General features: G+C 36.4%; 1 protein-coding gene across 1 annotated transcript in view; it reads left to right on the forward strand.

The window, feature by feature from the left end:
- Nucleotides 1-24,187, forward strand: part of IDE (insulin-degrading enzyme) — a 72,909-nt gene that overhangs the window by 9,285 nt on the left and 39,437 nt on the right. The window contains exons 2-4 of the mRNA XM_004680627.1: nucleotides 11,869-12,053; nucleotides 13,080-13,287; nucleotides 16,538-16,707. Of these exons, the coding sequence (XP_004680684.1) occupies nucleotides 11,869-12,053; nucleotides 13,080-13,287; nucleotides 16,538-16,707 (563 nt within the window). The remainder of the gene's footprint in view (nucleotides 1-11,868; nucleotides 12,054-13,079; nucleotides 13,288-16,537; nucleotides 16,708-24,187) is intronic.

Raw genomic sequence — 24,187 nt, forward strand, 5'->3', positions numbered from 1 at the left:
TGAAGAAACTGGGCTTGTTTCTTGACCCTGGACTGGTTAAGGCAGATGTGGGTGAGAGGCCTGTAGGGAGGTGACTATGGCACTGTTTATATTAATTTTGATTTTGCTCTTTTCCTCCCAGATTTGTCTGGCCATTTCTGACCCTTTTCCATGGGTCCTGGCCAGAAGGTGCTTTAGTCTTGTGGAGGGCTTTCAGGCCTTGCTTTGGGCCAATCCCTTTTGGGTTGACTTTTGCCCAGGAGGGGATGGGTAGCTTCAGGTGTTTGATTTAGACATTATATTCTTTGTCTTCCGTATTGTATACTCACTGTATTGAAGTCCCTTTTTATTAAAGTTTTATATGTTTTGTCTTAATGCGGCGGATGGCAGAACCCACTTAGAGCAGGCAGGTTTGGGGCTTCAGTGGTGCCCCTCTCTCCCTGTCCTGTAACGGGGATATGTGAGATGATTCACCAGAGACTGTGTGGAGATCTACTGAGATACACTGCTGAGGGGAGCAGTGGGTGAGACAATATGCTGCACCATGTAAGCTTAACTCCCTGGTTGGGGATCAAATTCATGCTGCAGTGGCTGTATATATATCCTGATAGTGCTGAGACTTAACCCCTTGCACTCCCAGGGAAGCCCAGCAAAGTAGCATCTTGTGGTAAAAAGGAGAGTCTGGATAGTTACTTTCTAAGCTACCCATATCCTATAGTATTTAATAATCCTTATCCCACTAAACAGCGGGTCCTTAGTTGTTTCCAAAACCAAACCAGTAACAAATCCTAAAAGTCTAACTGCAGACTTAAGGCTGCCAGAAGGGGAGGATGGAAAGCAGGTGTGGAGGGGCCCATAGGATTATTGTGGATGATTGTGGGTGATTTGGTAGTGGGTGTGATGTAGTAACATACATCTGAAAAGGTATGATCCAGTACCTTTGAATCATATACAGTATTGTGAATCAACATTACTTGACTTTAAAAATAGACTTAGTGTTTAATTTCTTTATTGTTAAAAATAGACTTAATGTTTCATTTCTTAATTGCTTTAATTTTTTTATTCTTGAGGGGGGGTAAAGAATCCTAGCTGACATTAACAAAATGATGTTATTTGAATACTTGGTTTCCTTACAATTTGTTTCTAGTTAGAGCTGCATTTTAGAACTCTACTGATTACATTAAGTGAGGACTGTGTAGAAAGAAACAAAAGAAGCAGTATTGGGCCAAGCCACTTTGGGTCAGCAATTGAGTAAGAAACTAGGTTCTGGAATTGGACTCTGATTTCTGTTCCAATGATTGCTTAAAACTTTCATCTCACATCACAAACTACTTAAAAAATTCTTTTGGAAATTGACCCAATAAGCTAGTTAGTTTAAGTGAAACAGGTTGTCAGCATCAATGAATGGAAATGGAGTCTAGATTTTTTTCTTTATTAATTAGCCCTGTTATAACATGATATAGATAGGTGATCCAAGTTAACAAAAAAAAAAGTTCACTTTAGACTTAAAAACTTAGTAAGGAGATCCTGATACATTCAAGTTCATTAAGTTTTATCTTTTTGAAGAGCCTTTCTGGACTATTCTTTAAAGTACAAAGGTCATCTAGTAGTTTTCTATCTCTGTATAACTACACTCAGCAGTTCTGAGTATCCTTCCAGAGATTTAGTCTCTATGAGTAAAATTTTTTTGCTTCTTGGAGTAGTTAAGGGCATGTGATTTGGTGTCTGAAAACTTGGGTTTGAATTCTGCTTCTATTTAATACCTGTGTTACCCTAATGAAATACCTTTTGTGGGGTTAACTTCTCCATCCAGGAAAAATGGGAATGATAGAATCTAGATTTGTTGAAGATACAGTGTTTATAAAGAGTTTGTTTGGTGCAAGATACAGAACATTCAGTAAGGATTTGGCTGTGCTCCTTTCTTAAGGCAGACACCCTTGTGTACTAGATTACATATCTAGACAAGGCTTCTGGAAACCCTTTTAGTTTCTCCTTCACTATCAGTTTTAACCCCCCTCTTCATTTCACCTTTTTTGTTTAGATTTTTTTTCAAATAAGTAAATAGATAGTAGTTTAATATAAATACCTGTTTGCATTTTGGTTTATTTAAGTGGGTAGTATTTGATTGCAGTGATTCTCCTTGATTATTTTTAGCTGCCAAAGTTTGAACTATAAAATCTAGGATCTTTTCATCTTTGGCACTATTGACATTTTGGGTTGAAGAAGTATCTGTTGTGGGATTATCCTGTGCATTAAGATATGCTTAGCAGTCTTCCTGGCCTCTATTCACTGCTTGCAGGTAGCACCCTTCAGATGTGACCCATTGCAAAAAGTTAGCTTGGGCACCAAAATCGTTACTTATTTAGAACTGCTGATAGAGTGACTTGGTAGCCATTATAAAGGGATAACTATTTACCTGTTTTTCTGGTAGCCTTATGAATTATTTTCCTATTACCAGCCTGTCCAGTTAATGTTATTGACCTCTGGAGATGATAATATGCAATTGGAATTTGCATGAGTATGTATTGAGAATAATAATAGTAACATGGTGATTGAGACACTTTTTACATCCTACTCCCCTAGTACCATGGTAATTTTATAACTTTTAAAAAGTAATTGTAACTTTTTTGTCTCTGTTAAATTTGATCAGCTTTATAATAATGATGATTATAAGATAAAGTTACCTTTTGTGAGTGCCTACTATGTACTATATATTGTGTTTTGGTCAAGTTGATTTTACAGAGAAACTCTACAAAGTTTACCCTAATTTGATGCAACTGTAGTTACCTCTGTTAATATAATGGGCCCATATAAATGCTTCATGTGACTCTTGACTGGCAAAACTGCTATGTGGTTCAAAAGCCTCAGCACTATCAGGCTATCACCAGCCACTATGGCATGAGTTTGATCTTCAGCCAAGGAGCTAACCCACAGGCTGCAGCGACCTTTTCTGTCTCCTCCCTCTCCCCCCCAACCCCCCCTCACTGTATTTCAGTAGATCTGCTTGTTCTACTCCTCACTCTCATGAATCCTCTCATCCACCACACTTCTGTCCTACACCCCAGTTCTCAATAATAATAATACATATTTCTCAGTTTGACCAGAAGAATTCAGTGGTACCCAAGATCTGAGCAGCATTTGAAAAATCTGAGTTTATATATTGTTCATCCAGTTTGCTGGAAGTGGTCAATAGGTCTGTGCTGGCATGGAGAACCAGATTAAGGCAGAGTGCTGGTCAAGCTTTCTGTATAAGCATTGTCTGAAGAGGGCAACATTCTTTCTTTCAGAACCATGGTGTACATATGAGTACAACTTAGCCCTCAAATGGGAAATGCACCACTCATACAGATTATGAATGTTTATTGTTAGCTTTCCTTAGAGGGCTGACTTGAGAAAATTAGTTATAGGGTGAGAGCACTTCTTAGCTTATGATTTGAATTAATTTTTGGAAACCATGGCAGAAATCATTGAACTGTAGATGTTGTTCTGGGATCATGGAGCATCTTTCAGGAAGATGACCCATATTTAAAATTAATTCAGAGTTTGAAGCAGTGTTAGCTTTATGGTTTTGTTTTATTTATTTATTTATTTATTTATTTATTTATCTATTTATCTATTTATTTATTTACTCATACAAAACTGGTCAGAGATGCGGTGGGTGAGAGGATTCACCAGAGACAGAGCAGGGAGCAGAACAGGCAGTTCACAGGAAGGACACTGCTGAGGAGAGCAGCGGGCGGGCCAGGAGAGGTCTGCCACGCCATGTGGATCTCCTCCAGGGCAGGCGGGGATCAAACTCTTGCAGAAGTGGCTTAAGCTTCTTAGTGCAGCGCTTTAACCCGCTGCGCCACCAGGGAGAGCCCTATGTGGTTTTGTTTTAAAATAAATAATTTGTCTAATTCAAATCCTGGATTTAAGTTGTTGTTTGATATAAATTGTTGAGGGGGAATTTATTTAAAGTTTAATCATTTTTCTTTTATTTGGATTAAATTAATGCTTGTTATTTGTAACTGGTCCTGGACATGCCAAGTTTCATTTTATTTTAAAGGTTTATTTTTATTTATTTATGCATACAGGAACTGGAGTGTATACTTTGTCTCTGGTGAAGCCTATCTTACCTGCACCCCTACCCCACACCTCTGGCCTACACCCCCATTCTTGTATGAATAAACAAATATTTAAAAATAAGAACTGGAAAAAAAAGTAAGAATTGGGATGTAGGCCAGAGGTGCAGGGGTGAGAAGATTCACCAGACACAGACTAGGGAGCAGAACAGGCAGGTCTGTTGAAGTGCACTGCTGAGGGGGACAATAGGCCAGACAGAAGTTTGCTGTACCTTGGGGTTCAATTTCCTGGTGGGGCATGGAACTCATGATGAAATAGCTGGTGTTGGCTTGATAGTGCTGAGCCTTTAACCCCTGCACCACCAGGAAGGCCCTCAAGTTTTATTTTTAAATCTTAACTGAGATCTAAAGTAATTACTAAAAACTCATTTTCAAGTCCTACATAGTCAATAAAGACGAGTTAAAAATTCTAACATGCTTTATTATTAATTAAGTTGGCCGTATTCACATGGACCTTCTATTTGTTGTGGCCAAGATGACATCAACAGAAATAACTATCTCAGGACACACCAAAAAAGGTTTTGATAATTATCACTTTAATTGGATTATTATTTCTTAGTGAAATTTCTTAATTTAGTACCGGTTTGATAAGGATAATTATTTCCCACTATCCAAATGGTGCTATTTCCAGGATGACTTTTGGTAGGAATTATCCTTGAGTAATTCATGTATCTTTTTCCCTGCTCTTCTTTTTCATGTTTTATGGTATTTTCGAAAACCAAAGAATGTTTCACTTGTAAGTGTTCATATTGATGAATTTTCACAAACTAAGTATACCTGTATAATGAGCTCAGTAGTAGTACCCCAGATGGACCCCTTATATTTCTTTCTAATTGCTGTTTCTTTCTGCATGGATGTTCACTGTCCTAGTTCTTACACTTAGTATAAATGGAAGGATTCAGTGTTTACTTTTTTCCATCTAGTTTCTTTCATTCAACTTTATGTTAGTGAGATTTATACTCATAATTATACTTTGTTCTAGATTTATTCGTTTTTATTGATGTATACTATCCCATTGCGTGACTGACTATATCAGTTTCTTTATCTTATCCCTGTTAATGGACTTATAGTGGCTATTATAAGTAGTATTATTATAAAAATATAAATGCTTTTGAGTATATCTAATTTATGAAATGATATGTTGTCAGTTTCAGCATATACTTTATGCTGATTTTTAAAATGGTATGCCAATTTCTGTCAGTAGTATATGAGAATTTAGATTGCCTTATACCTTATCATTTACTTGGTATTTTTCTATCTTCCTTCAGCCATTCTAGTAAGCCATTCTGGTGGTGTCTCAGAAAATCTGCTGTGGCAAAAATCAGCTATGAGTTTGTATATCTTGGAACTTTAATCTGTCACATCAAGCTCATTTACCCACCAACTCTCACATTTCCTTTCATTGAGGAAAGGCCTTCTGCTTGGGCCAAACATGATCTTCAGTCTGTTCCCAGAATTGGCAAATAACACCAGAGAAGAAAAGAGGTGATGCTCATCCATTCACTTTAGGGGTTTCTCCTCTCTCTGGAATTTCAGTGCATCCAGCCCTCATTGCCTTCACAACTCTCCAACATCTGTGAAAATGTAATTCTGTAATTTATCATGTTTTTGTCTAGTTATTGAAGCACAGACAGTTTGCTCTGATCTATTATCTCCTCCCTAGAAATGGAAGTTGTTGGTAGATTCTTGGGATATTTCCATATACATGATCATGTTGCCTGAGAATAATGTTAGCTTCCCCTAACATCCCTTTCCTTTCTCATCTTTATGTGTTTTCTTTTTCTTGCAGTTAGACTGGTTAGAGATACCAGTAAAATAATGAATATAAGGATGATAATGGCATCCTGTTCATGAGAGTGGGGAGCTAGGGTGTTTGTACTATATTACCATTCAGTATGATATCTGCTATAGTTGTTTATAGATTTGTTTTCAAATGAAGGAATTTTCTCCCTTCTATTTCTAGTTTGCTGACTTATTTTTTAAAGGTAAGAATGACTGTTGAAGTTAGGTAAATAGTTTTTCTGCATCTACAAAGATAATTATATGATTTTTCTCTTGTTCCCATGACTTAATGACTTAATGAAAAACAATTTACCTATTTATGTTTGCGGTAGTAATTATTTTCACATATCCTTCAATGCATGAGACAGTTCTGTACACTCTTCTTTAAATCTGCTGTTCATTTAATCCTACCAGCCTTTTGCCTTTTTATCAGCAGAGAATAATGAGATAATATAGTTTCAGTCCAGGCACTCAGTTGACAGATTAGAAGCATTCTTCCAAGCTTCTTCTTCTGCCTGTTAGTTTCTTATGGAGAGGAAGGAGTAAAAAACTAAAGCATTTATTTTGACCTATTTTAATTTTGTTCCCTTGTTGTTTTGTTATTTTGGATTATAAGCAAAGGGAATGGGGTCAGAGAAGGATTGTGGGATGGTAACTAGGAGCTGGGAAGAAAACAATATATGATTGTCTTAGCACCACCTTCTGTCCCACCCCTTCCCACGCTTCTTCCTTCTCTGTGGCTCCAACTTTGCCACAACTTTGCCTTGGTTGTGTGAATGCCCTTGGGCAAGTCATTTAGTCACTGAGCTTTTGTTTCCTCTTCTGGGGTTAAGGAGAATGTTCATCAACAGTTGCTCTTACCCAGCATTTAGGGACAAAAGTATGATTAAATGGGCAGTTTATAAAGCATGTGACATTTTAAAACATGGGAGTGTTTGGTGACTTTTGTCTCATATTTCCTAATAGTTGAAGGCTACTTGTGCAAAAAGCAAACTTTGAAACACCCTTGGCTCCCAAAACCACAACTTTAAGAGACCTTCTGTAGTGAACTGTGTGCTGAGAGAAAAAAATGGATGTTTTGTTCATTTGCTTAAACCTTCCTAAAATCTCTATGAAATGTTCTAGGTTTAGCTTTTGGAGTGAACAACCATTGTTACATATATGTAGTAAAGTTAAAACAAAACTTGTGAAAGCACTTATCTCTAAGATGATACTTCTGTAGTATTCCTTCCTTTACATTGCAACCACCCTTACTTATTTAAGGATTCATTTTTTTCATAGTAAATTCCTTTCCAGAGGGCCAGAATTAGAACAGCTGATACTCTGCCTAGAACAAAGGTAAAATAGCTCATTGTGGGAAAATAAGGTTTAATGATGAATTTAGTTATATCTACTTGTTCTAGCTGGTATATGAAATGAGGTAAACTGATGCCCACAGCTGATGAAGAATATGTCTCATGATTGTAAGACATGTTATTTTTTAGGTCTGGTAACATGAAAAAATATCTAGGTATATTTGGTCTTAAACTATATTAACACAGTGAAGCTCCCTAAGTTTCCTGCCACTGCTTGCTTACTTACCGCTGCCTTCTGGTGGGAAGACAGGATGTTTGTGGCATGGTTCTAATTCCAGGCATTTTTTTTTCTGGGTGCCTCCTCCACATTCAAGAGTGTCATAGGTAAGCCTCAACTTCCACCTATAGTTTTAGCAGTGGGTGGATGGATTCCACAGAAGGGAGGTTTGGGTTTTTAATTTGATGATTAGCATGATTATTCATCTGTTCAGTTTATAGGTCATCCATTTGGAAATTAGAAATGGATCAGGTTTAAGTATATCCATGGCCATGGTGGTGGGTTGGGAACAAAAGGCAAAGTAAAATTTCCCAGCTTAGATGAAAGGCTGTATGTAATAGGTCATCTGAATAAAAGATTATTTGCATACAAATTTCTTGGCATGGGAATTTGAAAATGACCAATTTGAGAGTTTATTTTTGCAAACCTACAATTTAGGCCTTTACATAGCCAGATGAAAATCCATGATCTTACATTGGAAGTTCTGGTTGTAGTTCCAGTAATACCACACTCTTGTTTTTCTACTGTATGCCTCATTTTTTTCTCACCACCAGTCCTTCACCTCAGGTGTTCCAGTCTTTTACTTGGTGTGCTTCCACTCACCTTGTTTGCTCTCTGTCCTCCTGGACAGAGTTAGGTTTCTCTGTTTCAGTAGTCCCATAGCATACTAGGGACAGCTTTGTCATCAGGCTTAAAAAGATCAGTCTGATTCCTTCAGAATAAGGGCTCTGGTCAACTAATCTTTTGTAGTGACACAGCATCCAAACTATAGTAGGTCTCCTTAAATATTTGGATATAGGGTACTAGGGTAGACATAGGACTGAGAATTAAGAGGTGAGTTTTAAGACTGATTTTCTGCTATGTTGTCTGGGATAAGTGATGTAAGCTCCCTGCACTGTAATTTCCTTATGTAAGTAAGATGAGGGACAAGCCCTTCTGAGGACCTAGTTAAAATGCAGATTCTGTCTCCTTAGGACTCTAGTGGTTTCTTGTATTTTGCATTTTTAACTAGCTCCAAGGACAAGCCAGTTGTGCTAGTCCAAGAAGAACAAAGGATTAAATAACATCCACTGACTCTTCTAGCTTTTCCTTTTGGTGATTTTAGTCATTTTAAATTCTGAACAAAATTACAAAATATTCTGTAGTTATTAAGCATCTGTCCAATATATCAGAATGCAGAACACTGACAGCTCATTGCCTTGTTATAAAGTTTCCAATGTAGGAGACTGTGTCTAAAATTGAAAAGTACTTTAAAATTGCTCCTGAGATTTTGATTTTTGACAGGTTAAAAATATCAAATGGATGTCTGGGAAAACATTTGAGTTAGCACTAGCTTGTCATCTGAAAATCAGCATTTTTGTCTGCTAACTCTGGTTCTTATTAGAGAAAATTTGTAATAAATAAAATTATCCTTGAAGGCTTTATGCTAATGAGGGAGCTGAGCTGAATAGACATGTGATCTCAAGTATAAATACAGAGAGAGGCAATCTGTTGATGAATTCATCAGAGGAGGAAGAGTTGGGATCATTTCCTGCAGTTTGGCAGGTGAGAATTAAGCTGTTGTGGAACATGATAGATACACTTTAGGTAAATGAGATTATGTATGCTTAGTGAAAATAGATTGCTGGGGATGGATCTTGTTTGAAAATGTTGCTTCTGTTTTGTTTTTATTTTGGTTTTGTGGTGGTTTTTTGTTGTTGTTGTTTTTGGTTTTTATTTGCCCAGGAAGTCATGTTTGATTTTGGAGCATTACCAATTTGGAAATGTATAGCTGTCCTTGATTGATCTCATGTACAAATTGTCTAAAAGTAGTTGCTCTAATTTTTATCTTTGACATAAGGAATAATTTTGTCTCTTTACTCAGCCACATCAGGGATATTAATCAGTAATAGCTTTGATATCTAAGCAAGTTATATCTATGCCTGATCATATTTTTTAATCTAAGAAAATGAAAATCTGCACAAGAGAAATTGAACCCTGAAAATATATTACAGAATATACTTGAAGGTCTTAATTTTAATGAATTTTTCACTTCCCGCAGAATAAGACAATTTGTCCTACTAAAGCAAGCTCATTTCATCTCCCTACTACCGTTGTACACCAGGCAGTAGAATTTTAGAGTTCCATCATCATCACTATTACATTTTAATCAATTGTAATTCTTGGTTCCTCTAAATCAAACCTGCTGAGACAAGCCTCGTAGTGGGATTTGGACATAAAAAATGGTACTGGAACCAAGACAACTTTTGGATTTTGCTACTACTTAGTAAACTTTTTCACTAGAACCTTTTTCCTTCCTTCCTCCAGTACAGCCTTGCAGGGAGGAGCTTAGACATTCCCTGTGGTGTACACCAGGCTTTCTTTCAACTCTGCCCTTTTTGCTAAAGTCTCAATGGAGGCTCTCTTGTGGCCTATTTAATTTTAATGTTGCTGCTGTATTGGAACTGATTTTTAAAAACAAACAGTAATTTATATGGAACCCACATCAAGGTTTTTTAAACCAATTGTTTACTGAAGGCATTTGCTGCAGCCCAGACTGTCCTATAAGAAATACCTTAACCAGGATTATTATTCCTATGCCCCTCTTTGGAGTCTTAGTCCATTTTCTGTGAGATTTCTTTTAATCACAAAACACTGTATTTTAAAATTTTGTACTCAAAATACTTTTCTCTCTTTAACATTGAAGTTTTGGCTAATGACTAATGAAGTAGAAAGTATTTGTTACTAATAACTTCTTACTTCCAGATTGCTTCTGAATTTTCCAGTGGTGACCTTAAATCCCCCAAATTTTAGTATAAAATGTTCATGCCTTGTTTTTCAAATAATTATTTTTAGTATAAACAGTGCAAGACTACTTGTGCTATAGGACTATGAAATTTTTAAAAATTAGGATTTTACATTTATTATGAACTATAATACTAATCTTTAATATTGAAACCATCCTTTTCAAAAGAAAATCTAGGACACAGTCTTAAAAGCAGCAAACCTCTTTGGTTTATCAGTTATTACTGAGAAGGATAGTTAAAGAATATTTTAGAGAAGAAATTATTATGAAAGCAAAGTGGATTTTTTTCCTTCCCTTAATCTCTAGGGTTTTTTATTTTTTATCGAGATAACATTAGTTTACAGCACTGTTTAGATTTCAGGTATATAGTTTTTCACCTCAATAACTGTATATATCACATCACCCCTACTGCCAAATGTCCAATCTTCACTTACAAGCAGCCAGTCACTTCTCTCTACCTATTCCCTCTCCTCCTTTTCCTTGCTGGTAACCACATTCTGTTTTTAGAGACTAAAGCATTGTTTTGTTTTCTTTGTTCTAATGCTCTTGTTTTCTTTATATTCCACAAATGGGGAAAATCATATGGTTGTCATTCTCCTTCTGATTTGTTTCTCTAACTGTAATATCCTCAGTGCCATCCACATTGTCACAGATGGCAAGATTTCATCCTTTTATGACTAGATAATATTCCCTTGTGAATATATCCACTCATGTGCATAATCCATTCATCTATAGTCATATACATGGGGTGTTTCTCTATCTGGGCCATTGTAAATAATGCTCCAGTGAATGGGGGTAAGGGGAAGCCATATATCTTTTCCAACTAGTTTTTTGATAATATCCAGAAATGGTATTACTAGGTGAACTGGTAGTTCTATTTTTAATTTTTTGGAGACCCTCCATACTGGACTGTTTCTGCTCCAGAAATGGTATTACTAGGTGAACTGGTAGTTCTATTTTTAATTTTTTGGAGACCCTCCATACTGGACTGTTTAACTCCTTACCATAATTATAAAAATTATTGGGGTACTTCCAGCTTTTTGTTTGCTTTTATTGCTGCCTTGTTTGTTGTTCTTTTGCTGCCCTAATAGGACAGCCCAAGTCTATTATTTTGTATTAGGACTTCACCGGATTGTTCCTTATTGGAATTTCCTGTGTTTTGGGCATGTGTATATCATACCCAGGACTTCTAAGTTTGAATAATAATAGGTTGAACATTGTTTTAGCTGCCTTAGTAATAGTTTGCAGATAATCTCTCACTTCACTTATTGTAGCAGATAACTCCAAAATAGGGAAGCAGCTATTGATAATTGAAAACTCTATTCTAAGACAACTCATTCACGAATTCATGAGCCTGTTTCAAATCCCCATCCATATGTTCTCCTAGATACAAATATTGCTCCATGAAAGCAATATTGTTAGTATTCCTCTGAAAGAATGAGGTAGAAGAGAGAGTAGTTATATTTAATTATTACATACAATAAGTAATAAATAGGCTATAAAAAGTTTCTTCTAGATACTTTTATCTGATGATGTATTTATTTGGTGGGTTTATTTGATGTTACTTTTTGTTTAAAAGAAGAAAAGCAGTTGCAGTTCAACAGTTAATTTTTTTTTTCTTTTTAGTTTTCAAAAGAATACTTACAGCAAAATGAATAATATGGCTATCAAGAGACTGGAAAATCACATTGTCAAATCTCCTGAAGACAAACGAGAATATCGTGGTCTAGAGCTGGCCAATGGTATCAAAGTACTTCTCATCAGTGATCCCACCACGGATAAGTCTTCAGCAGCACTTGATGTACACATAGGTACAATTTAAAATCATGAACTAAGCTTTGTTAATTGCCACTGATATAATGTTGAAATTGTTGGTATACTCCATATCTGTGCAAATCAAGACCTGGTAGTAACAGGTTTATTGTATCTTACTTTGTACAGTAACCTTATAAATTACAGTTGTCTATGTCAAATAATCTTAAATTTACCAAGGACATCTTGTTAAGCTCTCAGCACAGGTGAGTTAGCAGCAAGGAAATTAATTTCCATCCTTTTCAGTAACAGTTTTAATGTTTTCATGCTAGGAAATACCATATTTCCTAGATTGTTGTGTACATATTTCTTCCACATTTAATGCTACTTTAATCAGGTTGCTTCTTATCAGTATGTACATTTAGTGAGGTGTGTTTATATTTTCCTATCAGAAGAGTTTTTTGTTTAATAAGTGGTATCTTAGAATTGAAGAAATCAAGTAATAGCTATCGTATGTTGAACAAATAATTATTGCTAAGCACAGTGCTCTGTGCTTTACAAATATCTAATTTAGGTATATATAGAAAATAACTAAGACAAGTTAGAAAAGGCATTTGCACAGTTTCACAGCTATTAGAGCTGCTAACTCCCAAATCTGTGCTCTTAGCGCTATGCTGTATTTTCTCCTACAAAAAATATAAGAACTGGATAGTTCTTCATAAGAACTACTATTTTAAATAGTGCTAATTAGTTTTTAGTTGATGACCATTAGTTTTCTAATGCACTAGACAGCTGTTAGTACAATGAATTCAACTCTTTCTTTTCCTTCAGTGTGATGTTTGTGGAAACAAATGTCCAGAGAGGTTAAGTAATCTGAAGGTTACCAATTAATTAATATGAAAAGCTGGAGCAAGAATCTAAATAATACCATTTTAGGTCAGCCTATGCTTAACTTACTTACCCTGCTTATATTGTTGGAGTTGTCTTGCTAATAGAAGTTCCAAATCATCTATAATTTACCTGTACTTGATTGTTTTTAACATGAAAATAAGTGATTTATTACATACACTTTTCTTTTCTTTCAGGTTCATTGTCAGATCCCCCGAATATTGCTGGCTTAAGTCATTTTTGTGAACATATGCTATTTTTGGGAACAAAGAAATACCCTAAAGAAAATGAATATAGCCAGTTTCTTAGTGAGCATGCTGGAAGTTCAAATGCCTTTACTAGTGGAGAACATACTAATTATTATTTTGATGTTTCCCATGAGCACCTAGAAGGTGCCCTAGACAGGTAATGCTAAATACCCTATCAACTGTCCTACTTGGTACACTTATCACTTATTATTTTAAAAGATATGTTCATAGCGTTATAATTTAACAAAAGGTATTTTAACAAGTAACTTTTCCTTCCTGTGTTTTACAAAAAGGAAAAAAATGACTGATATAATCTATTTACTATGTGATTGAGGAAAAATAGTGGCATGATTTTAAACCAGCCTTCAGACCTATGAATTATTTTATTGACTTATAAAATTCTCACCAGCCCATCCCTTTCTAACTGGTATTACATGTAAAGCACGTGATAAAGAATAACTGTAACAATGTCATGGATTGCCTTTCAGATACACTCTTGAGAGTGCTAGAACCTATTCTTAATCTGATTCTCAGGTATACTCAATATATACAGAATGTTTTGACTTGCTGTTTCAGTGCTGGAAACATTTTGTGGAAGTTTTTTTGTTTTTTTGTTTTTTTTGGCGCAAACTCCATCGTGGTCAATTTTCTATACAGCTAATAATTTCTGATTTTTTAAAATTCATTATTCAAAGTGTCTCACTTTTTTTGAGTAAATATTTATAATTTTCTTTGTTATCAAGAAGATGTAATTCTGAAGCTTATGATGGGTCTGTAAGGAAATTTGAAAAACAGTTTTAGAAATTTTCAGCTTTATTTGCTTATTTGTATTAATAATAGCCACATATTTTTATAAGCCTAATAGTTTGAGTTTATTTATTAATGAAAGGCACTGATGGGACAAAGCATGGGTTCAGGATTCATGGCTAGATCATATAGCCTGTTTCTTATTCTAGCTATGTTTCAATCTTTGAAGCAACAAATTGGAGGTCTAATCATCTTTCATATGTATTTCCAGAAGACTTCAACTAATGAGTTCCTGCAATCATACACTGAATTTAATTTCCTGCTTTACAAATACTACAACAGCTGTTCATATAGTAGATTTTGTGTGATGAAAGATGTCTGTTACTTGGCTCAGAGTTTTGGAGGTTTTATGTTAATGCATGTTTACAAGAGCGTCTTTGAAAAAAATTCACAATACTGTAACATAATCCTGACCCTTCATGGGACCTGTCTAGTTGTGGCATGTAGAGCTATTAGACACTTTTCAGCATGAATATAGTGGGATAGAAATATCTGTTTCCATATATCTTTATTATGAACTCCAAATAATTTATCTTTGGATTGACATGTATAAACTACTTATCACAGTATTGTATTCATTTTGTGCTTAAAATAAATAGCAAATAATGATAACAGCCTCTTTAACAACTAGACTGTGAGATGGAATTACTAGTATGTTCACATGTCCAGGAATAGCAGTCCCATTCAGACAGAGTCTCCAGTCGTATCTCTCCCCTGGATCTTGTTTTTAAAAGATGGGATTGAATGTTTCTTAGGAATTATGATTTAGGTGAAATTATGATTTAAATTGTAACTGGGTATAAGAGACTTGATTGATTACTAAGGGTATCTTTGCTAAATTTGGGCACTACTAAAGATAACCTCAAGAAAAACATGCTGGGTGCTTTTGTTGTTGCTGCATGCCGTGTTATTTGTGGGAGCGCCACTTATTATGATTTTACAAATCTGTTAGTAAGCCCACAATTATTGGCTTTAGTCAGTCTACTGTGTCAGATTTTTTTACTTCAGTTTTTTTCCTACCAATTAGTTTTTCTCCATAAACAGAAAAAATATACTCAAATAAAACTAAAGTTGGATCACTTAGTTTGTCCTAAAATACCCAAGACTATACATTTAAATTGATTTGCCTAAGAGCTGTCACCTGCCTTTTCCCCCTTTTTGAGGGGAAATTAACTCCATATATAACAAGGATTTTCATAGATATGCCAAATTTTCATAGATATGCAAACCTTAGATCGCTGCTGTGCCTATAAGCTTGCCATGGATTTTTTCCATCTTGTGATATTGTGATTTATAAAAAGAAAGCAATATTTGGTCTTTGTCCTAATGCTGGCTTGTTAACTCCCAAAACTCTTGGAAATTTCCTAAAGCAGTAGAATAAAGTTGCCTTTTGTTATGTTAATTAGTGGCCCATAAACTACCCCTATTTGTGGATGGCGCCTGTTACCCGGAAACCAGCCTTGTAACTGGAAGGTTGAAGCTTGGATTCCTACTCCCAGAACATTTAAAGATGGGAAAGGGTATAGAGACGAATTCTTTGACCTATGGTCAATGACTTAATCAGTCTTGCCTTTGGAATGAAGCCTCCCTGAAATCCTAAAAAGACTGCATTCTAGGAACTTCCAAATTGATGAACGTGGAGATTTGGGGAAAGGGTCATGTATATTCTCAGATAGCATAAAAGCTATATCCCCACAAGCAGCTCTTCCATCCTACTACTCCTGACTTGTATTCTTTTGCAATAAATATACAATGAATATGATGTTTTTCTGCCTTGAGAGCTACTCTAACAAATTAATTTAACCTGAGAAGGAGATCGTGGGTACCTCCAGTCCACAATTGGTTGGTCAAAGGCAGGTGACAACCTACACTTGAGATTCGCAAGTGGGGAAGTAGAGTGGCAATCTTGCAGAACTGGGCTCTTAACATTGTGGTCTCTGATGCTGTCTCCATATAAATAGTGTCAGAATTGAGGCATATTATATTGGCTACCCAACCTGATGTTGGAGAATTGCTTGGTGTGAAATAAATGTGGAAATTGATGTTAGAACCAGAGGTCTTTATTTTCACTGATCATTCAACATCTTTGCATAGATTTAGTTATGAGGTTTTATATGTCCATATTAGTTACATTTTTCTGCTGTCTTAGTACTTACTTTATAATCCTTTTTTCTTTGTAGTAATTGTAGTTTTTTTCTGATCTGCAGAATTTATATATTTCCTACATATTAAGTTTCAGACATATCTTTTAAAAAACCATTCTTAAAGGGCCTGTCTGGTGGCTCAGGGATTAAACTCTCAGCACTGCTATTGGCAGCCATTGCAGCATAAGTTTGAAGCCCAGCCAGCCAGTGAACTGACTCACATGGTGCAGCAGACCTCTCCTGTCTTGCTGCTGCTTCCTCAGGATCTACTGCATTTCAGTCTGTCCACCTGTTTTGCTGTCTCTGGTGAATTCTTTCACTTCCCAGCCCACCTCCACACCTCTGGTTCATACCCCAGTTCTTGTATGCATAAATAAATAAAAATACTTTTTAAAAAATAAAAAAGACCTCTCTTAAAGGCAATAACCGCTGTTGAATTATGTTTCACACCCATAGATTTGCACAATTTTTCCTGTGTCCTTTGTTTGATGAGAGTTGCAAAGACCGAGAAGTGAATGCGGTTGATTCAGAACATGAGAAGAATGTGATGAATGATGCCTGGAGACTCTTCCAGTTGGAAAAGGCTACAGGGAATCCCAAACACCCCTTCAGCAAGTTTGGGACAGGTTAGTCAACAGTGGCTTTCATGCACTGGTATCTTCCTGGATGCAGAACAGTTGAATTTTAAAAAAATACTTTAAAACATAACAGGACAAAAATTAGTTCTGGTTAGGTTCTTAGTGATCTGTTACTCTATACATAACCCTACAGACTCTGTGGGAGCATCTGGGTCAGGTCAGCTGGAAAGGAAATAAAAGGAGAAGTAAAGGAGTAGATGAAAGCAGGTACTGTGTGGTGTGTAAATAAAGGGCAAAGTGGGAGGCCTTATGGAAATAGAGAAAGGTGCTGTATTTCCGGTATAAGTGACATTTTTATTTCCTCTAATATGTTTTGTGCCATGTATGATGGGATTAGATTCTGAGGAGGGAGTACCAGATTCTCTTAGTTGGCAAGTAGTTTTTTTCCCCCCAAGTCCTCCTACATATAAAGTGCACAAGAAAATGCAGAGAAATGTAATCAGTGTCTTTTACTCTCAGGGTGCTTACAGATTAGTTGGAGAAACAAGGCAGATTCTAGGTTTATTGGAGCATGAATTCAGGTTTGATTTTTCCAAGGTCATTGTCTCTTCTTTCTCTTCTTCCTCCTTACTAATTTTTAATTGAGTGTTGTGCTAAGCATTTAACCTGGATTGTTTCACATAATTCACCAGTAGATGTATGCTCTTATTTCTTTCATAAAAAGGAGTAAACTAAGACTTAAAAGATGATAATTAAATTGCTTGGGGTCACTCGGCTTTGAAGTGCTGGAGCCAGGATCTATTGCTTTTCACTACTGTTCTATTCTGCCTTCTTTAGGATTGCCTAAAATTGAATTCTCTTCATTTCAATTGAAGATAGGATTTTCTTAGAAAGAAGAACCATTTAAAGTACAGAACTAATACTGTGTGAGTAGTAAGTGCCACATTCTCACTAAAGGTAGGGTGGTAGCATAAATATCTGTGTAGATTTTGGGACTGAAAATCAAGCTAGTCTAAATGCAAATCTTGTGTTGTTTGTCATGTTAGACTTACCTTCAAAACTGTGACAAGAAGAAAAGACTAAGGAGTGATCCCAGTGGCTTTTGGAGAACATGAATTAGAATGATTTGGCTATAGCACAGAAAGCTTTTGTATAGGAGAGCATGAAGGAACAGGAAAAGGAAATGGATAAAAAAAAAAACAAAAAAAAAATATTGTGGAATTTAAAGCAGAGGGCAACTGTGATCTGGGATGATGATAATGACACAAAACTAGACTTGATGAAAGTAAATCTTTTACTTTTTTCCTCCTGTTTATTCTTTCACTCTCTCCACCTTTTTAAGTTAAGGATTTAAAACACATAAAAATGGGCAAAATACTGTAATGCACCTGTTGTAGACCTCACTCTGCCCCTGGCTAGCCCTGTCTGATCTGCAGTCCCATTCATCCTGTCATATAATTCTTGAAGATAACCCAGACAGCATCATATACTCACGCATATTTCAAGTATTCTTTTAAGAAATACGACTCTTAAAATATCACAATCAAAATACCATTATTGTTAATGTCATCAACTACCCAGCTAGTGTTCAAATTTCTAGTTGTCTCATTAAAATAATAATTTGAAGTTTATTTGAATTAGGATCCAAATCAGATCAAAATGTTAGTGATTGATGTGTCTTTTAAATTTTTAGTCTATCAGTTTATTTTTCTCTTCCCCTAGATTTCTTTCTTGAAGAGACAGGTTGTTGTGTAGAACTCTATACAGCGTAGATTTTTCTGCTTTTCCATAGATTAGCAAGTAGCTATAGAGACTTAATCAGATTTATTTGACTTTTTTTGGACAAAATTTCTTAGGTGGCACTTCTTCAATCATAGGTATATAGATAGACAGACATTTAAAGTCTGTTTATTTATGATATACCATTGATCCTCAATATACCACCTCTGTCATTCTAATTTTCTAATTCTTTCTCATATCAATTAGCTTGACTACTGCTATAAAAAGATAATCTCTTCTCCTCTTTGACTACTCAGTGATTCAGTTATAGGAAAGGCAGCTCAACTGCTTGACTCATTCCCTTCATTTACAAGTTTTCAAAATAATAAGTTGTTTCCTTGTCCTTGAATGATGACTAATTTGTTTTTTAGTATCATAGTCTCATGGATACAAAAATATTTGTGTTCCAGCTCTTTTAGTCATTTATTATTGCTCCCTAAGTTTTTCCATGGATTTTGTCATGGAATTGTCATTTTTCCCACCTTGTTAACATATGTGTCTATGGAAAACTAGAAAGTACTAAAAATCAGAAATGGATTGATCAAGTCTATAGGTGCTTTATTATGACATTTGAGAGGTCTTCATTCTAACTCTCTTGTACTTAGCAGGTACTCATCCTGCTAGAGCAGAACAGACCTTTTTAATTATAATCTCAAAAAACTTCTGTTCTTTCTAGAAATTTAAAAGATTGCTATAGCAAGAAGAAAAAAATGTTTTTTAAGTTTATAATAATTCCAAATAACTACCTGTAGATTTATTAGCCTTACCTTCACATCTTGAGTTTTCAAAACATTTTTTTCATGGTTTGTACTATCAATCAGCCTTTCCCTGAGAATCTTTGCCAGACAGAGACATACAGTTGGAGATACCTCTAGTTTCTAAAACAGGTTTCATACTCAGTACTTTCCACAGAGAAAAATAAATACATGACTGGCTTCAAAATTTTCCTGGAAAATAAATTGTTTCTTTGAAAATCAGGATTCTTATGCATTAGTAGTGAGTTTGTAAGCTTTTTTCAAAATGTGGAATTTTAAGTAATTAGTGAAAATATAAGAGTATTTACAGAGCTTTATCACTTTTCATGAGCTTTGCAACAACCCAAGTTTAATAGTAAGTAGTTAATTGCCTTATAGACATTATGCTGAATCTTAACACAGGTTATTCATTAATCCCTGAGGATTAAATCAAACCAACCTCACAACAATGTTGCGAGGTTGGTTCTCTTGTTGTTTTTGTTTGCAATAAGGAACTGGGCTTACCGAGATTGAGAAACCTGGCTCTGTGTCGCGGCTAGGAAATGAGAGGGTCAGGGATTGAGCCCTTGCTCTTACAGCTGGGCATGCATCCAAATCACCCCTATTTTACAGATGAAATAATGAGTTACTGCTTGAATATATGGACACTTTCTTTCAAGGTTGTTTAATTAGTACATAATGGAATCAGGACAGGAATCCCTAATCTTCCAACTTCAAGCCAGGGTTCTTTCCCAGTCGACCACAGTAGACGGTTCCCATTGGGTCTGTAACTCTGATACCCTCAGTCCACTGCTGTAACTCACACTAGTAGTGACAGAGGCATAAAGGAGAATTCAACATTTTGGTAGCAGCATTTAAATTTAATATAAATTAGTCAGCTGACTTATCACTAAATTAGGACAGTATGTTTCTAGAGACGATTTTGATATTTGTTATATACCAAGCACATTGTTTACATTATTCTCCACACTTGAATTCTTAGGTGGAGAAAAGTTGACTGGGCCATGTACTGACTTTCTTCCCTACTTTAGCACCACAGTTTCTATAATACACTCAAGCCCAGGAGGCCTTCTTACAGTTCAAATCATAACAGCAACAATATTTAGTTTCTGCGTGACAGCAATTCTGCTGTACAGCTATTATGCTTTAACATTTTTATGGCCATGTTATAAAGCAAAGTAAAACAGCATCTGCAAGAATTTTTCTACACACTGCTTGAAGCAATATTACAAATACAGATTAAGCATCTAATATACATAGCATTTGTATGTTCTCCAATTGCAGTTTTCTCCCTGTCCCTAGGAGATAACCACTGTTTTACATTTGTCATTCCTATGTTTTAAAAAAACAAAACAGAACAAAAACACTGCTAGTCATATATTTACCTCCAAGCAAATAAGTTGTGTAGTTTTTCAGCTTTATAAAATGGCACGTTATTGTGAATAATTGCTACCTCTTATATAGTTTTTATTTAATATTATTTATAGAACTTATCCTTATTGGTGAGTATGCCTCTAAGTTTTTTGGGTTTTGCTGCTTTTTGAGTGATTATTTGAAGGAATGTAGCACTACTTACTTGTTTTCCTGTTAGTGGAATAGTGTTGCTATGAGCATCCTGTGTGTTTCTGTAAACAGGGTTGTGTAGGGTATATTTATGCAGGACTGAGTGGAATATTTGTGTAGTGTAGGCTGTGTGTATCTTCTGATTCACTTGATATTGCCAACTTGTTTCCTGTAGTCATTTATTCAGTTTGCATTCTCCCATGCAGTGTCTGAATTCTCATTTCTCCATATCCCTATACGGTGCTTGGTGCTTACCACATTTTCATATTTTTGTAACTCTACTTATTGGATATTAAATATTAGTCTTAGAATATTTTGCAATTATATATTTTTTTACTTTGATAAAAACAACAACAAACACCCTACCATTGTCAGGGTAGAAAACTGAGCATGGGAGACATGAAATAAATCTGCTCAAGCAGCCAGAAGATGGCTGATCCTGATTAGATTATAGGGCTGCCAACACCAAAGCTTTGCCTCTTCCTCCCACCTCACTGCCTTGGGCTCATGCACTAACAGTCTGTTCTGTAATTAAGGACTGATTATTGAAGTCTGTATATTACGTCTTGTTTTTCCTTTTATTTCCTCTTCTTTCTTAAGAACTTCCTCCAGTTAAACAGACTTTTTTTTAGTAAACTCTTGTAAAGGGTCATTTGTAAAAGGGCTTATATACTTACTAGCAAGTCTGAGACTCTTTGGACCATTTATACCTGTTTTCCATGTTAGTTAATCTGAAATAGTTTTATATACATATAGGAAAGAGTAGGTTTATTGTAATAAGGGAAGGTAAGTAAAGAATACTTGCACAGACACAAACAGGTAAAAAGAGCTGTCCTGAGAAAGACATGTTTGTTAAAAGTAACCCCTGGCCCTCCCTGGTGGCGCAGCGGGTTAATGCATTGCACTGAGAAACTAAAGCCACTTCTGCACGAGTTCGATCCCCGCCTGCCCCGGAGGTGACCACATGGCGTGGCAGACCTCTCCTGACCCGCCCACTGCTCCCCTCGGCAGTGTACTTCGCTGATCTGCCTGTTCTGCTCCCCACTCTGTTCATGGTGAATCCTCTCACCCTCCCCATCTCTGGTCTGTACCCCAATTCTGTATGAATAAATAAATAAATCTTTAAAAAAAAAAAAAAAGTAACCCCTGATGGAGCTGGAAGGGATCGTACTTTGTGAAATAAGCTAGAAAGAAAAAGAAAAATATTGGATGGTTTCACTCATAGCAGGAGCATACAGGATCCAGGGAAGGACAGAAAAAAGAGAAGCAGATTTAACAAAGTAAAAATGAGAACAATCAACAACTATAAAGCAGAGGCACGGTATGGGGTGGAAAGGGAATGGGATAAAAATGGGTGGGAAGAGGGCACAGGACTGTGGTAATGACACACGGGTGAATTGGTGGTGGGAAGCCCTCAGGGACTACAACTGATATGGAAATAAAAAATGGAAAAAAAAAAAAAGAGGTAACACTTACATAAAGACAGCCGGCAGTCTTAGGGGGAGAGCTGCCTCTGCTGCTTTGCAAAGGGACAGGAGGTTGGTAAAGAGCAACACCTGTCTATTCTCAGTTAGGCAGGAGAACTGACCTTGAAATGATTTTTAAGTTCTTCATTGTAGGCCATGATCTTGGATTTTTTAAAATTATTTATTTATGCATACAGAACTGGGGTACAGCCAGAGGTGCAGGGGTGGTGAGAGGATTCATCAGAGACAGAGTGGGGAGCAGAACAGGCCGACTGACAAGTACAATGCTGAGGGGAGCAGCGGGCGGGTCAAGAGAGGTCTGCCTTGCCATGTGGGTCACCTCTGGAGCAGGGGGCAGGGATCAAACTCCTGCTGAAGTGGCTTTAGCTTCTTAGTGCTATGCTTTAACCAGGGAGGGCCCGATCTTGGTATTTTTAAACTTTGAGATTTAAAAACAGACAACAACAACAAAAAACCCCATTGCCTATTTGTAAGTAGGCAAATCACATCACATTTATTTATTTACTTTTTTAAAAAAGATTTACTTCTATTTATTTATGCATATAAGAACTAGGGTATGAGGTAGGGGTGTGTGGGGGGACAGAGGATTCACAAGAGACAGAGCAGGGAACAGAACAGGAAGATTTACTGAAATACATTGCTGAGGGGAGCAGCGGGTGAGACAGGAGAGGTCTGCTGTGCCATGTGGGTCAGCTCCCTGGCTGGGGATTGAACTCAATGGCTGGTGGTACAGCTTAATAGAGACTTTAATTCCTGTGCTACCAAGGAGACCCTCACATCACATTTAGAATAAAATTCTGATTTCAGCCTAACAGTGTCACATTTATAGTGTGCTGAAATAGAACATAATTTCTCTAAACTTGGGTATCCCAGTGTGTTGACTTTAGTATGCATATTGTAATAATCTGACCTATGTGTACTATAAAGGATTCTTTAAGAAATGGTCCCGTTATAACTGGGGCTTCTAGAATCTTCATGTTAGAAAAGGGAGGTAGGCGCCTTGCCGCCCCCCCACTCCCCCCGTGGGGCAACAGGTTAAAGCACAGCACTATGAAACTACCACAGCCACTACAGCATGAGTTCAATCCCCAGATGGGGAGGTGACCCACATGTTGGCAAATTTCTCTTGCCTGACCCACCCACTGCTCCCCTCAGCAATGTATTTCAGTACATCTGCCTGTTCAGCTCCCCACTCTGTCTCTGGTGATTCCTCTCACCCCCATTACCTCTGGCCTGTATCCCAGTTCTGTATGCATTAATAAAAAAAATCTTTAAAAAAAAAAAAAGGTTGGGGGGAGGTACCATCAATATGAGAGAACTTCAAACTGTTGTCTAGCACACAGCTTAATTTTTTTTCCTAAAGGAGTTGGGACTCTGGATAGAATCCCTCAGTACCCAAATGAGAGCAGATCTCAAGTTGATCTGGATCTTAGAAACTGAGAGGAATAGTTGAGAACTTTACTAACAGGCTGCTAATGAATGTGATTCTCTACAGTATTATATTGCTTTGTGACTAGAGAAGGGTTGATCAATGCTTACTAGGCTGTTTTTTGCATACTTTTACTTCACTTTGATTATTGATTCAAGCATTATGGGGTTTGAACTCAGTGTAATGCAACTGTAGGGGCCAAGGCCTGGGTGTCTGAGAACGCCACCTAGTGGCTGTGTGTCCCACTTAGAGAAAGAGGAACTCTCACAGTGCTGCTTCATGAACCACTCTAAAAACCCAACGGGCCAAAATAACACTTCAAGAATATGTGCTGTCATAGTTTTACCCTCTAAAGATGAAAGACAGGCACCCACTTAGTGGTGAAAACAGTAGCAATAAGCATTGTTACAATAGGATCTTAAGACATTTCTCATCAAAATGCCACTTTTTAGAAATACTTGATAACTGGAATTTCATCCCCCAGCCTCTAAGTCACAAGTTTTTTAATTAGAGAG

The sequence above is a fragment of the Condylura cristata genome, unplaced genomic scaffold, assembly GCF_000260355.1.
Source record: "Condylura cristata isolate star-nosed mole 26May11 unplaced genomic scaffold, ConCri1.0 scaffold00011, whole genome shotgun sequence".
NCBI lineage: Eukaryota > Metazoa > Chordata > Mammalia > Eulipotyphla > Talpidae > Condylura > Condylura cristata.